This window comes from Cnephaeus nilssonii (assembly GCF_951640355.1).
Source record: "Cnephaeus nilssonii genome assembly, chromosome: X".
NCBI classification, from domain to species: Eukaryota; Metazoa; Chordata; class Mammalia; order Chiroptera; family Vespertilionidae; genus Cnephaeus; species Cnephaeus nilssonii.
In genome coordinates, this window is record NC_137071.1 from 12,279,489 (window position 1) to 12,293,444 (window position 13,956).

The 13,956-nt window shown below is 47.7% G+C and overlaps 2 protein-coding genes across 4 annotated transcripts in view; one reads left to right on the forward strand and one right to left on the reverse strand.

Moving 5' to 3' along the window:
- LOC307096099 (transcription factor SPT20 homolog) overlaps nt 1–3,251 on the reverse strand; it is a gene marked incomplete at both ends in the record, with an annotated part of 77,749 nt that extends 74,498 nt beyond the window's left edge. Inside the window, 1 exon segment of the mRNA XM_079765660.1 lies at nt 983–3,251. Coding sequence (XP_079621786.1) covers nt 983–3,251 — 2,269 coding nt within the window.
- The window catches only part of LOC307095714 (transcription factor SPT20 homolog), a 105,491-nt gene that overhangs the window by 67,114 nt on the left and 24,421 nt on the right, over nt 1–13,956 (forward strand). The gene's annotated exons all lie outside the window — the stretch shown is intronic.

Below are 13,956 nucleotides of genomic sequence, written 5' to 3' on the forward strand. Positions count from 1 at the left end.
CCGAACCCCTCCTGCACACTGGGAGGTCTCCCATGTCCTCCACAAAGGGTGACAAACATCATTTTTAGTCGTTTCAACACTCTTAATAAAGACATTTGTAACCACTGATTCGCATCCACTGCGGCGCCAGAACCATTTGAACTAAATAAGCAAATACTAAAGTACATTCTGCAGAAAGAGGTTTCTAACATTTCATAGGTCCCTTCAGTCTATACCATGTACAGTGAAACCGTTTGAAAGGCTGTGCCTGTCACCCGCAACAACATGGATGGACATCAGACCAAGTGCCAGAAGCCAGCCAGAAGACAATTCCCGTGTGACTGCCCTCCCGGGACGTGTCCAAAGCACCGGACTCGGAAACAGAAACGGAAACAGAAACGGACGAGCTGGCTGCCAGGAGCGGCAGCTGGCGCTCAGGGCGGGTCCCGGTTCACTCTGACAAGATGAAACAATGGCAGGGACCTGTTGCACAACAGGCAACTTTCAAGTGCTTAAGACGGCACATTTCATATGATGTGCTTAACGCAGCAAACATTTAAAAACCCACTCATCTTGTAAATTAATATAACCTTATCAGTATTGTCAAGTTAATTGATTCAGAAAACCAGAGGCTTCAGGAGGTTAAACTGAGCCAAGTGTGGATTTGATACACTTTAGAACATTAAAATAGAAATCACTATGACAGCAGCAGCAACCAAAACAATAATGCAAGCAAAACAATCCCAGGTTATTAAATCACCCCCACTTCTATGTAAAAGCCACGGGGTTGTGCTTCTAAAATTGACCATCTAAAACCTGCAGATCTAAAATTGAAAATACTGACACATTAAAAGAACCCCGAATGAAGGCAAATCTCAGAACTCACTTTGGTAGATGCTCTTTTGGTTTTCCAAGGAGAGAACACAATGCAGGACTCAGCATCTGGGAGTGCTGGGCTGGCCTCCTTTGCCTGTGGCTGGGCCGGCTGTCGGCTGGCCCCCACCTGGCTGAGCTGGTTGGACTGATGCCGTCGCCACAGCCTCTGAGAGCGGCACGACTCTCCACTGCGCCGGCTGGGACTGTGGCAGCTGCTGGAAGGCAGACGGGAGCTGGACCAGCCGCGGGGCAGGGTTCTGCCCAGGCCTTGTCTGGGCAGAGCCGGGCTGAGACAACTGAGCTTGCTGGGGCTGCAGAACACTTCCGACGCCATTGAGGTTAATGACAGCAGCTTGCTGAGCGGGTAGGCCTTTCGGCTGACTGCTGGAACCCTGCGCCCGGGAAACCTGCACCACCGGCTGCGGCAGATGAGAAGTGGGGGGCTGCGGCTGTGGCAGCTGTGGCATCAACTGGCAGAGCAGCTGCTGCGGCTGCTGGGCCTGCTGCAGGATGTTTGAAACGTCCGAACCCTGCGGGACCCAGAGAACCCTTATGGGCCTGAGGCTTGAAAGGTTCCCTAACACGTACTGAACGCCTCCTTGAGAAGGAGCCTGTGGCGCCGCCGGACCGGCGTTCTGTGGCTGGCCTCCTGAGGGCAGGCTGCTGGGCTTCACTCCTGAAGGGGCCCTGGCCCCACTGGGAGAGCCCTGAACGGGTTTGGGTCCTCTCACCACAGTCCGGACTATGCGTACAGGGCCAATCAATTGGATGACCTTGGGGTCAGCAGAGGTGGCCTTGACCTGGATGACCGGGGTGATGTGGGCTGCGCCGGCAGTAGACACGGTGGCTGCAGGAAGTGTGCGAACTCGTTTCACTTCCACAGCAGATTTCTGGGGAAGACTTGGTGGCTGCCCAGCAGGGCCACGAGATGGAAAAACCCGGATTGTCTGCTGTGAAGGAACAGGCTTACCCAAGGGGCTCTTTCCTGAGCTGCAGGGAAGGCTGATGGCTGGAGGTGTGTGTTGGCCTCCCTTGCCCAGTACTGCGGACGGAATTGACACGGCCTCAGGCTGTTCTGCTGCTTTCATTGGACAAAGCTGGCTGAGACTGGTGAAGCCACTGGAGCCCTGTGGCACCCTGACTGGACAAATCCTCTTCTTCCCAAATTCCTCGGACTGTCTGGCTGCTTTCCCAGCACCAGTCTTTGACCCAGGCTTGAAACTATAGGAATGGTCATCTGTGGAGGAGTGGAGGTGAGACATCCGTCTCCCACATCTAACTTTTCCACGTGGCCTTTGCCCAGAGATAAATGGATCATTCAGAGACTGCATGACGGTCGGCTTTGTTGTCTCGGATAGATTGCCAACTACACATCCAAATAGAGAATCATCTTGTGCCTCCAGGTCTGGCCAGTCTGTTGGTTGTGCATCATCGTCTGTGACAGACTCCTCCTCATTAGCATATTTGTCCATATTCACTTTCGGAGGGAAATCCAAGTCAAAGGGTAGCTGTTCCCACAGATCTACAAAATTTTCTTCTTTGAAAATGTCAAGGTCATCCAGCTGATCTGCTTGACTTTCTTTGCTTTTTTGCTCAGGAGCCCAAGCCCTTAGCTCAGGAGGGGGTGGGCTGCAAGACACCTCCGGCTGCGGATTCAGGGAGGCTGCAGAATCATCCTGTAGGCTCCTCCTCGTTGCAGGAGCGTTCATCTTTTGCTTGTTATAGAGCAGCTTGTTTTCGATGCAGGCTACTGATACAGAAGGATCAAGGCACACGGGCTCAGCGGTAGCTAAGATCGGCTGGCTCTCAAGTGAAAGTTTGTCTTCCTTAGTCCGTATCTGGTTATCGCTGGTTATGGACTGTATATCGGAAGCTAAGGTCTGCATCGTTGGGCGTAAGAGAACATGCCTGCTTTGGTAACCACTGCGGTCCGTGTCCGTGCTCTGTCTATAGTCCCGTACCTCAGTGATGACACACCCGCTCTGAAAAACGTTAACCTGAGACTTTTCCAGGACATCCACCAAATCAGGAGACAGTTCCTCAGCATCCAAGTATTGAAGAAAGTCCCTTTCCTCATAAGGCAGTATTACGATCTCCGAATAAACTTCCGTTTCTACCCGCAGCACCAGCGAATACTCCTTCTCCCCTGGGAGTAGGTTGACCACTAAACAGGGCAAGGACTCCCTCTTCACAAGCTTCTCTAGCAAGTGCACATTGCGCGTCAATTCCTCCGTGACTTCGGGCTCTTTCCCGCACTCCTCAACATATATGTCATACAGCTTTTCATGCAGAGATTTTTCCTCAGTAGATGAGGATTTCCTCTTAGGAGGTCTCTGTTGGGCGCTTTCAATGACACGGTCCGCATGGTCCAAAGCTCGCTCTAAAGCTCTTTGCATTGTGACACAAAGTGGGGGCCCTACAAGAAGAGAAAACGTAAGTGCGCTGTCGCTCGGCTGCCTAGTCCGTCTGCCATATCGATGTATCGATGTATCGTTTTGCAAATGTCGCGACTCAACCGAGCGGCGCCCGGCTTCACCTCAAAACGGACCCCAGAAGCCCACCGCCCCAAAGGCCATACCCCCGGAACGCGCCGGACCTCGTCCGCCAGCAATACGGAAAACACTTACGGTCGGAGGGCCCGCCTATCCGTGCAGGAGCCGCTGGAGCCGCCACCTCACCGAGCCTCGAGGTTTGCAGCCTGGGCCGGAAGTGGGTGGGAGCCCGCTCTCTCTTTCGCGCTCCCGGGCTGGCGGGTCATGTGTGCGCATGCGTGCACTGCCCTGGCGTGCGCATTCGCGCGCTCTGCGGGCCGGCTGCGGGTTCCTGCCGCATCCCTCTGTCGCCTGCTGGCACCACCAGGGGGCGCCGGGCCCCAACCCCGCACTTCCTGTTCTGGCGCCCACACTTCTCCCTGGACAGCTAGGCCTGGCGCGACCCTTCTCTGGGCGTTCACCCCTGAGAGCAGGCACACCAAAGCAGAAGCAGCCAACACACGAATACATACGTTTTGGGTGCCCTTGAAATACACACCGATTTTTGCGGGAACGCGCTTGTTGGGAAAGTGGTGGAAGGTGCATTGCTTTTCGCCATAAGCACTTCGTCAAGGGTTGGTCTCTGTTATTGGAATCTCCTGTCGCCAGTGGCAGGGCTGTTCCTCGGGTCCCCAAGTTTACCACACGCCAAGGGGTCCACATTTATGGCTCCTGCATACGCGGAGGCTTTGGGGCAAGCAATGCAATTCACTGAATCGTCCAGCAGTCTCCCGCCTAGTGGCGTGCATACAGATATGCACGGAGCACGGCATCCTTACATGTAAGTTCTTTCCTGCTATCGCCCCATGTATTACATAAGGACATTCTGTAATTTTTTTTTAAAAGTATGTGGCATCCCTAACCGGTTTGGCTCAGTGGATAGAGCGTCGGCCTGCGGACTGAAACGTCCCAGGTTCGAATCCGGTCAAGGTCATGTACCTTGGTTGCGGGCACATCCCCAGTGGGCGGTGTGCAAGAGGCAGCTGATCGATGTTTCTCTCTCATCGATGTTTCTGGCTCTCTATCCCTCTCCCTTCCTCTCTGTAAAAAGTCAATAAAATATATATATTTAAAAAAAAGTATGTGGCAGGTATGTTATACTGTCTATGAATTACAGTACAGGATTAAGCTATTTCTTTTATTTCTTGATTTGCATCTGAGCGGGTGGAGAACTGTTGTTCCAGGTGATGGCAGCTAATTTAATTGATTGCTATAAGTGTAGACCTGAGCTACAGTCCCAATGGTGGATTTGGACGGTATGGAGTCTTAGAGAATTATCGGGACATTGTTTTCCATCACCTCTGTTACTTTGAAATCTGCCAGCCTTTTTGGGCAGCTTTTTTAAAGAACCTCTTGATGCTTACATGTAGACAGAATGAGAAAATGATATGTGTAGTGAAGTCTCACAAATGAGAAGAATCCCAGACAATTTGGTGCAACTCCCGAATTACAGACTACTATAAAATAAATGTGCTTTTCATCAATAGCAATGATGATAATTATATACATAGTAGATACCATTTATTGAAATAGGATTAAAAACTCCTCGACTAAGAGTTCCTTAAAGATGACCTTCGTTTGGGAATAGACAAGAATAATTTTCTTCTGGCATATCAATTGTCTTTGAGCAAATGTGCACTTGTGGAGTACCTCAAGGGGGCTTGAAATCAGTTGAGTTTCTTAACTCTTTTAAACATCTTTCCCTGACTCTTTCTTCCCGTCTACATGCTCCAACTTAGGCGAAGCATAAGACTGCATAGCTAAATCATATTTTGCTATCCAATAATCTAAATATCCAACTTTAATAAAGCCCCAATTATTGAGGTCAACATGAGCTCTGACCCTCATTCCATGCACTGCCTTATTCTTCCAACTTGAATAGATGAACTTAGTTCTGACCTGACTCTTGCAGGCTTCTCACCAACCAGGATCCCTTCCCCCTTCTGTCCCCAGGAATTTGCTGAGTGTTGGGTCTGAAAAAGGGTCAGTCGGTAACAATATTCCATTTAGGTGGAGACGCTCATTAGAAAGACAAAGCTCTGCTTTCTGGTTGGTCTGAACTAGACATTCTGTTGGATTGGAAGTGGCACAGTGGCCCTGTGTTAGAGTCAGGTTATCCTCCTGAAACTTAAAGAAGTCCAAGACTTCTGCTGGCTGCTCCTGGCCAGCAGACTGGACTTTCTGGCTTCTTAGCATGGCACTGGAGGAAGGCTGGGCCTAGGGCAGTGATGGTGAACCTATGACACGTGTGTCAGCACTGACACGCGTAGCCATTTCTGATGACATGCGGCCGCCTCAGCGGCCGCATGCCGAAGATGAAACATTTGCGAAATAATGTTTTTTCCTCAAAGTGACACACTACCCGAGTTATGCTCAATGTTTTGGCGAAGTTTGACACACCAAGCTCAAAAGGTTGCCCATCACTGGCCTAGGGTAAGCCACGTGGAGGGCCTAGAGCACCAGCATGTAGGATCCACCCACTCCCCGGGTTGTGTGAGTCCCAGGTCAGGGCCTTAGATGCTTCACTTGCCTCACATTGTCCCAGCCCTGCAGCGAGGCCTCTCGCCGCCTGGGCCTGCCTCCTTCCCAGCCTCATCTCTCTCTTTCATGTTTCGACTAGAGGCCTGGTGCATGAAAATTCATGCACTGGAGGAGGGGTCCCTCAGCCCATCCTGCCCCCTCTCACAGTCCGGGAGCCCTCAGGGGCGGGAGGCGACCCGGCGATCAGGGGAAGGCGATGCCCCCATCACACCTCTGTTGCTGCCACTGCCGGCAGCACAAGCCTCGGCTGGCCCTGGTTACCTGACCCTCAGGCGGCCCTGGGGGCGGGGCACCCGCCATCCGAGGTGCAGGCAAGCCTCAGGCCAGCACTGGGTGGCTGGGCAGCCGCAATCCGAGGCTTGCCTGTGCCTCGGGCGTCATCTAGGCAGCCACCATCCATGGCTTGCCTGCACCTCGGGCCGGTCCTGGGTGGCTGGGGGGCTAAGGGAACCGGGGGACTCTGGAGGCAGATGCGTGGAGCGGCCAGACCCACCTGGGGGCGTGCCCAGCTGTGCTGTGCACCTGCCACCTCGGAGGAGCTGAGGGGACTGGGCGCTACCATCTTGTGGCTGTGGGCACTGCCATCTTTAGGGCGTGACAGTCAATTAGCATATTCCTTCCTTATTGGCTGTGGGCACCGCCAACTTTGTGAAGGAGTGATGGTCAATTAGCATATTCTCTCTTTATTAGATAGGATGCTCTGAACATAGTCACCATGCCACAGACAGGCCCACTCTGTCAGGGCTCTGAGCCCTTGCAAAAGGCTGTTCCCGCTGCTGAGAGGCCCCTGTCTGCTTAGTCACCTGCCATTCTCCACCTAGCACCTCAACTATCCCTCCCTGACTCCCAGGAAGCACGCCTCCTTCTCTCTGCTCTCCTGCAAAGCACCCCTACCATATGCCCTACTAGAGCCAGGCTTCACATTGGAAAGTCATTGCGTGTTTGCATGCTTTCTCCACACACAGCCCTGGATTCTCTGTGGGCAATGAATTATATCGGTTCCATGTCCGTTTGGTCACCAACTGGGTTACTACGTGGTCCAAGGTTGGCATTCTAGGTTGAAGGAGTAATTGACTCCACACTCCAGTTACCTCAACTCAAGACTCATAAAGACGTCGTGAAGGAAATATTTCATCCTCTCTTCAGAGGGCGAGCAGTACCCAGAGCCAGGTCTTCTGACTCTGGGGCTGCAGTGTGCCCGCGTTTCTGAACCAGGTCACTGTTGACGTCTGCCGTGGGGGCGGTTCTCCGCACTGTGGCGTGTCGAGCAGCATCCTGGCCTTGCCCGCTAAATGCCAGTTGTGATCACCAAAATGGTCCTGATATTGCCATGTGGCCCCTGGGGGGCAAATGGCCCCTGGATGAGAGCAGCTCAACCCCCTGCTCTGTAAACCAGGGGTGTGTTTCTTAGCTGCCATCCCAGTGTGTGTGTCACTTCGTAGACGGGCGCATCTGCCCACTGTCAGGGGACGTGCGAGCTCTTCAGTTGTTGCGTGGGCTGTGTCTGAGGTTGGGTTTCCCCAGAGGCGGCCCCTGACGAGGTGATGTGAGCGAAGGTCGTTTGGGGAGTCACCTGCAGCAGTGCTGCTGAGGGCCATGGGAGCTGAGTCAGGGATGGGAACGAAGACAATAAAAGGCCACAGCAGGAGACTGCTGTGGCCCCTGGTCCCTGCTGGGGGAGAATGTATGAAGCAACGTTTTCCATGACCTCTGCTGCTTGGAAATCTGCCTGCTGGGGGCCTCTGGGAGACAGGACAGAACAAGCCTCAGGTTGTTTTAGCTCAGAGGCAATGCAGCCCAGGCGCTTATTCATTCCCTGCCCTCTCACTGGCTGAGGACAGTCCTGGGGGCATATTTCCCTGTCATTCTGTGTTGCCATGTATGAGAGCCACCCTTGCTGCTGTGGCCCCGAATGCCCTCGTACAGAGAGTCACAATTGTTGGCAGTAAGACTGTCCATGTGTATAGAATGGCAAGGGCACGGGGGAGATGGGTAGGACACTGGCAGCATCTGCTGCACCTATGACTGAAGGGAAGTGGGAGAAGTCAGCCTTCCTTCCTTCCTTTTTCCTCCTCCTCCTCCTCCTCCTCCTCCTCATTATTATTATTATTATTATTATTATTATTATTATTTTATTCCTTACCCGAGATTTTTTTCCATCGATTTTTAGAGAGAGTGTAAGAGAGAGGGTAAGCCAGAGAGAAATATCAATTTGAGAGAAACACATAGATTGGTTGCCTCCTGCACCTGCCCTGATTAGGACCCGGGCTTGGGAGGAGCCTGCAACTGAATATGTGCCCTTGACCAGAATCGAATCTGGGTTCCTTTGGTCTGCAGGCTGACACCCTGTCCACTGAACCAAACTGGCAAGGGCCATTCATTTTTGTTAAAAAATTTTATTGACTAATTGATTTTGATTTGAGAGAGAGAGAGAGAGAAACATTGATTTTCTGTTCCACTCATTTATGCATTCATTGGTTGCTTCTTGTCTGTGTCCTGACCAGAGATTGAACCCACAACTTTGTCTCTCATGATGACACTCTAGCCAAAAGGGATATTCATTTTAAAAAATATATATATTTTTTTTATTGATTTCAGAGAGGAAGGGAGAGGGAGAAAGAAATAGAAACATCAATAATGACAGTGAATCATTGATCGTCTTCCCTCCTGCACGGCCCCTACTGAGCATGTGCCCTGGTCAGGAATCGAACCATGACCTTCTGGTTCAGAGGTTGATGCTCAACAACTGAGCAACACTGGCCGGGCATCATTCTTAATGATATAGAGAAATGTGCCATGTAATATATCTGAGCATATGGAAAAGTGTACTCTATCCAAGTGAAATGAGCAAATTCATGTGACTTTTTTTGTCAGTTATTAAAGCCAACACAGTAAAAAATGGAGGCTCTGACCTACTGCTTTCTCTCCCCTGGGCGGGCTCCAGGGCTACAGGAGTCCTGGGATACAGGTGCGCTGGTGAGGCTCTAAACCCGGCTGTGCTCGTATTCCAGTGTGCATTAGTTGGCCTGGCAGTGCTCATCATGGCTCAGCCATTCCCTTCACTTGAGCTCCCTAATTGCCTGATCTTATACAAGATCAGTTTTTTTTTAAATTACTCTGAATACACACTGTCCTTGGAGCCTTGGCTAATTATAAGGATTCCAATTCCTGCCCTTCCCTGCAGCAGCTTGACATAGCTGCATATGCAGGGAAAACTCAGGGCCAGACTAAGGTATACAAGACGAAGACAAGAATTGAATTAATTGCGAGATAATTAACCTACTTTGCTATAGTAAACTGTTTTGTTCCATATTCATTGAGGTTGAGCATGAAATTTTTAATTAAGTATAATATGCATAGAGTATAATTTACCTTTTCCAGTGTATAGCTCTGTGAATGTTGTCAATTGCACAGGCACCACTATAATCAAGACATAGAACTATTCCAGCATGCAAAAAATGCTCTCATGCATATTTGTCATCAATTTCTTCCCCACCTAGTGTCCTGGGCAACCATTGATCTGATTTCTGGGACTATAGGTTGCCTTTTCTGGAATCTATATAATAAAAGCCTAAGCGACCGTTATGGCAGAAAGACTAGAATGACCGGTCGCTATGATGTGCACTGACCACCAGAGGGCAGATGCTCAATGCAGGAGCTTCCCCCCTGGTGGTCAGTGCATTCCCACAGGGGGAGCACTGCTCAGCCAGAAGCTGGGCTCACGGCTGGTGAGCACAGCAGTGGTGGCGGGAGCCTCTCCTGCCTCTGTGGCAGTGCTAAGGAGCAGCGAGCTGAGTGGTAAGGAGCAGTGAGCAGGTAGGTGGTAAGGAACTAGGGGTCCCAGACTGCATCCCCCGAGGGGTCCAGGACTGCGAGAGGGTACAGGCTGGGCTGAGGGTCTCCCCCCGCCCCAGTACATGAATTTTGTGCACCAGGCCTCTAGTGTTATATAAATGAAATTGTAAATCATTTAGCTTTTGTGACTGGATTCCATCACATACATGCATGTAAGATTCATCCATGTTGTTTCATGCATTATTAGTTTGTTTCTTTCATTGTTGCATAGTATTCTATTGTATGGATGTCAGAATTTGTTTATCCATTTAACAGCTGAAAGATATTTGTGTTGTTTCCAGTTTTAGGTGGTTATGAACAAGGTTGATGTAAATATTTGTATACAAGATATTCTGTGAACGTAAGTTTTCATTTCACTTTGGTAAATACTTATGTGGTACAATATTGAATCATGTGGCGAGTAAATGTTTAACTTTATAAGAAACTATTTTGAAAGTGGCTGTACCCTTTTATATTTCCAAACAGCAGCATTTAGAGTCCTAGTTGTTCCACATCCTTGCCAGCACTTAGTATTGTCAGGTTTGTTTTGTTTTGAATCATTCTAATAGTTGTCTAGTGTACCTTATTGTGGTTTTCATTTATATTTCCCTAATGACTAGTGATGTTGAGTATCTTTTTATGAGTTCATTTTCCATCCACATATGTTTATTGACATGTCTCTTCAAATATTTTTTCTATTTTTATTGGGCTGTTTTCTTATTAGTGAGGTTTGAGATTCATTGATATGGTCTGAATATGTCATTTAGGAATATGTGTTTGGCAAATATTTCTCCCTCATCTTTAGCTTATCTTTTCATTCTCCTAGCAGTGTCTTTACAAAGAGCAGAATCTTATAATATTGATAAAGTCCAATTTATCACTTTTTTCTTTTCTGGATTGTGCTTTTGGTGTCATATGTAAGAAATTGTTGCCCAACCCAAAGTCACAAAATATTTTGCTATGTTTTCTTCTGGAAGTTTTAAGGTTGTCCATTTTGAGTTCATTTTTGTATAATATGTGAGGTATACATCAAGATTCAAGTTTTGCACATGGATGCCCAAGTGTTCCAGCATCACTTGTTGAAAAGACTGTCCTTTCTTCATTGAATTGCCTTTACACCTCTGTGAAAAATCAATTGATCATATATGTGAAGCCTTATTTCTGAGCTCTGAATTCTGATCCACTGATCTATTTGTCTATCTTTGTACAAATGGCACTCTATATTAATATCTGTAGCTGTATAATAAGTTTTGAAATCAGGTAGTAATAAAGCTCCAACTTTGTTCTTCTTTTGCATAGTAATATTGGCTATCCAAATTTCTTTAGTCTTTCCATACACATTTTAGAATCACCTTGTCAATTTCTACAGATTCCTTTGCCTAAACCCTAATTCCACTAATTATCTGTGTACCCTTAAGTAAGTTATTTTGTATGTTTTTTATTTATATACTAGAGGCCCGGTGCACAAATTCATGCACAGGTGGGGTCCCTCAGCCTGGCCGGCGATAGGGGCCAATTGGGACTGTCTTGCCCAGTCCTGATCAGGGCCGATTGGGCCTGCCTGCCAGGGGCGGGGGGCAGGGGGAACCATAGGAGGTTGGCTGACCTTGGGAGGTTGGCTGTGGGAGCACACTGACCACTGGGGGCAGCTCCTGCACTGAGCATCTGCCCCCTGGTGGTCAGTGCACATCATAGCTACCAGCCAGTTGGCCAGTCATAATGGTCACTTAGGCTTTTATATATATATAGATTGGGATGGTGGTGGTGATGATGATGACACCTACTTCATTTAGTTGTTTTGAAGTTTAAGTGATGTTGTCTATATAAACCATGTCCATAGAACAATGCCTGTACAAAGTGGGAACTCATTAAAGGTTATCCATTTTTTCCTTCACCACTACCCTCATGATTGCTTCAGAACCCTTATATTTTATTTCTTGGGGACAGTAGGGAACTAATGAAGAGTTTGAAAAGAAAGAGTAACTTCTTTTATTGTTTTATTGAATTTATTGGGGGTGACATTCGTTCACAAAACCACATAGGTTTCAAGTGTACAATTCAATAAAAAATAATCTGTACACTACATTGTGCATCTATTGCCCCAAGCAAAGTCTCTTTCTGTCCCCATTTCCCCTCACTTTGCCCACCTCTGCCTAGCCCTCACCCACTTCTCCTCTGGCTATAATCACACTGTTGTCTATGTCTATGTGTTCTCTATATATGTTTGTTTCTTTGGTTAATCCTCACCCAAGGATATTTTTCCATTGATTTTTTGGGAGAGTAGAAGAGAGAGGTAAAGACAGAAACATTGATGTGAGAGAAATACATCGATTGGTTGCCTCCTGCACATGCCCTGACCAGGGCCCGCGCTGGGGAGGAGCCTGCAACCAAGATATATGCCCTTGCCCGGAATGGAAGCCGGGATGGACACTACCCACTGAGCCAAACCAGCTAGGGCTGTATATATGTTTTTTGGCTAATCCTTTAACTTTCTTTCATCCTGTCCCCCAACCTCATCCCCTCTAACAGCTGTCAGTCTGTTCCATGTATCCATGTCTCTGGATCTATTTTGTTCATCAGTTTATTTTGTTCATTAGAGTCCACATATGAGTGAGATCATGTGATACTTGTCTTTCTTTGACTGGCTTATTTCACTTAGCATTGTACTCTCCAGGCCATCCATGCGGTCACAGAAGGTAAGAGTTCCTTCTTTTTTACAACTGCGTAGTATTCCATTGTGTAAATGTACCACAGGTTTTTTTATCCACTCATCTTCTTTTTTAAAAAATAAATCTTTATTGTTCAGATTATTACTATTGTTCCTCTTTTTTCCCCCCATAGCTCCCCTCCACCCGGTTACCACCCCACCCTTTGCCCTTACCTCCTCCCCACTGTCTTCATCCATAGGTGTATGATTTTTATCCAGTCTCTTCCCGCACCCCCCACACCCCTTTCCCCCGAGAATTGTCAGTCCACTCCCTTTCTATGCCCCTGATTCTATTATATTCACCAGTTTATTCTGTTCATCAGATTTTTAATTCACTTGATTTTTAGATTCACTTGTTGATAGATATGTATTTGTTGTTCATAATTTTTATCTTTACCTTTTTCTTCTTCTTCCTCTTCTTAAAGAATACCTTTCAGCATTTCATATAATACTGGTTTGGTGATGATGAACTCCTTTAGCTTTTTCTTATCTGTGAAGCTCTTTATCTGACCTTCAATTCTGAACGATAGCTTTGCTGGGTAGAGTAATCTTGGTTGTAGGTTCTTGCTATTCATCACTTTGAATATTTCTTGCCACTCCCGTCTGGCCTGCATAGTTTCTGTTGAGAAATCAGCTGACAGTCGTATGGGTGCTCCCTTGTAGGTAACTAACTGTTTTTCTCTTGCTGCTTTTAATATTCTCTCTTTGTCTTTTGCTCTTGGCATTTTAATTATGATGTGTCTTGGTGTGGTCCTCTTTGGATTCCTTTTGTTTGGGGTTCTGTGCACTTCCTGGACTTGTAAGTCTATTTCTTTCACCAGGTGGGGGAAGTTTTCTGTCATTATTTCTTCAAATAGGTTTTCAGTATCTTGCTCTCTCTCTTCTTCTGGCACCCCCATAATTCTGATGTTGGTACGCTTGAAGTTGTCCCAGAGGCTCCTTACACTATCTTCATATTTTTGGATTCTTTTTTCTTTTTGCTTTTCCGGTTTGGTGTTTTTTTGTTTCTTTGTATTTCAAATCTTTGACTTGATTCTTGCGCTCCTCTAGTCTCCTGTTGGGTCTCTGTATATTATTTTTTATTTCAGTCAGTGTATGCTTAATTTCTAGTTGGTCCTTTTTCATATCCTCAAGGGTCTCACTAAATTTATCGGCCTTTTCTAGAAAATTATTGAAAAACCTTATAACTGTGGTTTTGAACTCTATATCCAGTCATTTGCTTTCCTCCATTTCTTTCATTTGTGACCTGTTTCTTTGTCTTCACATTTTGGCTGCTTCCCTGAGTTGATAGAGTGGCTTTGTGTGGTAGGTGTCCTATAGGGCCCAGTGGCTCAGCCTCCCCAGTTACCTGAGGTGGACTCTCTTGGTGCACCCCTTTATGGGCTGTGTTCACAGTCTTGTTGTAGTTAAGTCTTGATTGTTGTTGGTATCACTGGGAGGAATTGACCTCCAGGCCAATTGGCTGTGAGGACCAGCTGTGTCTACCCT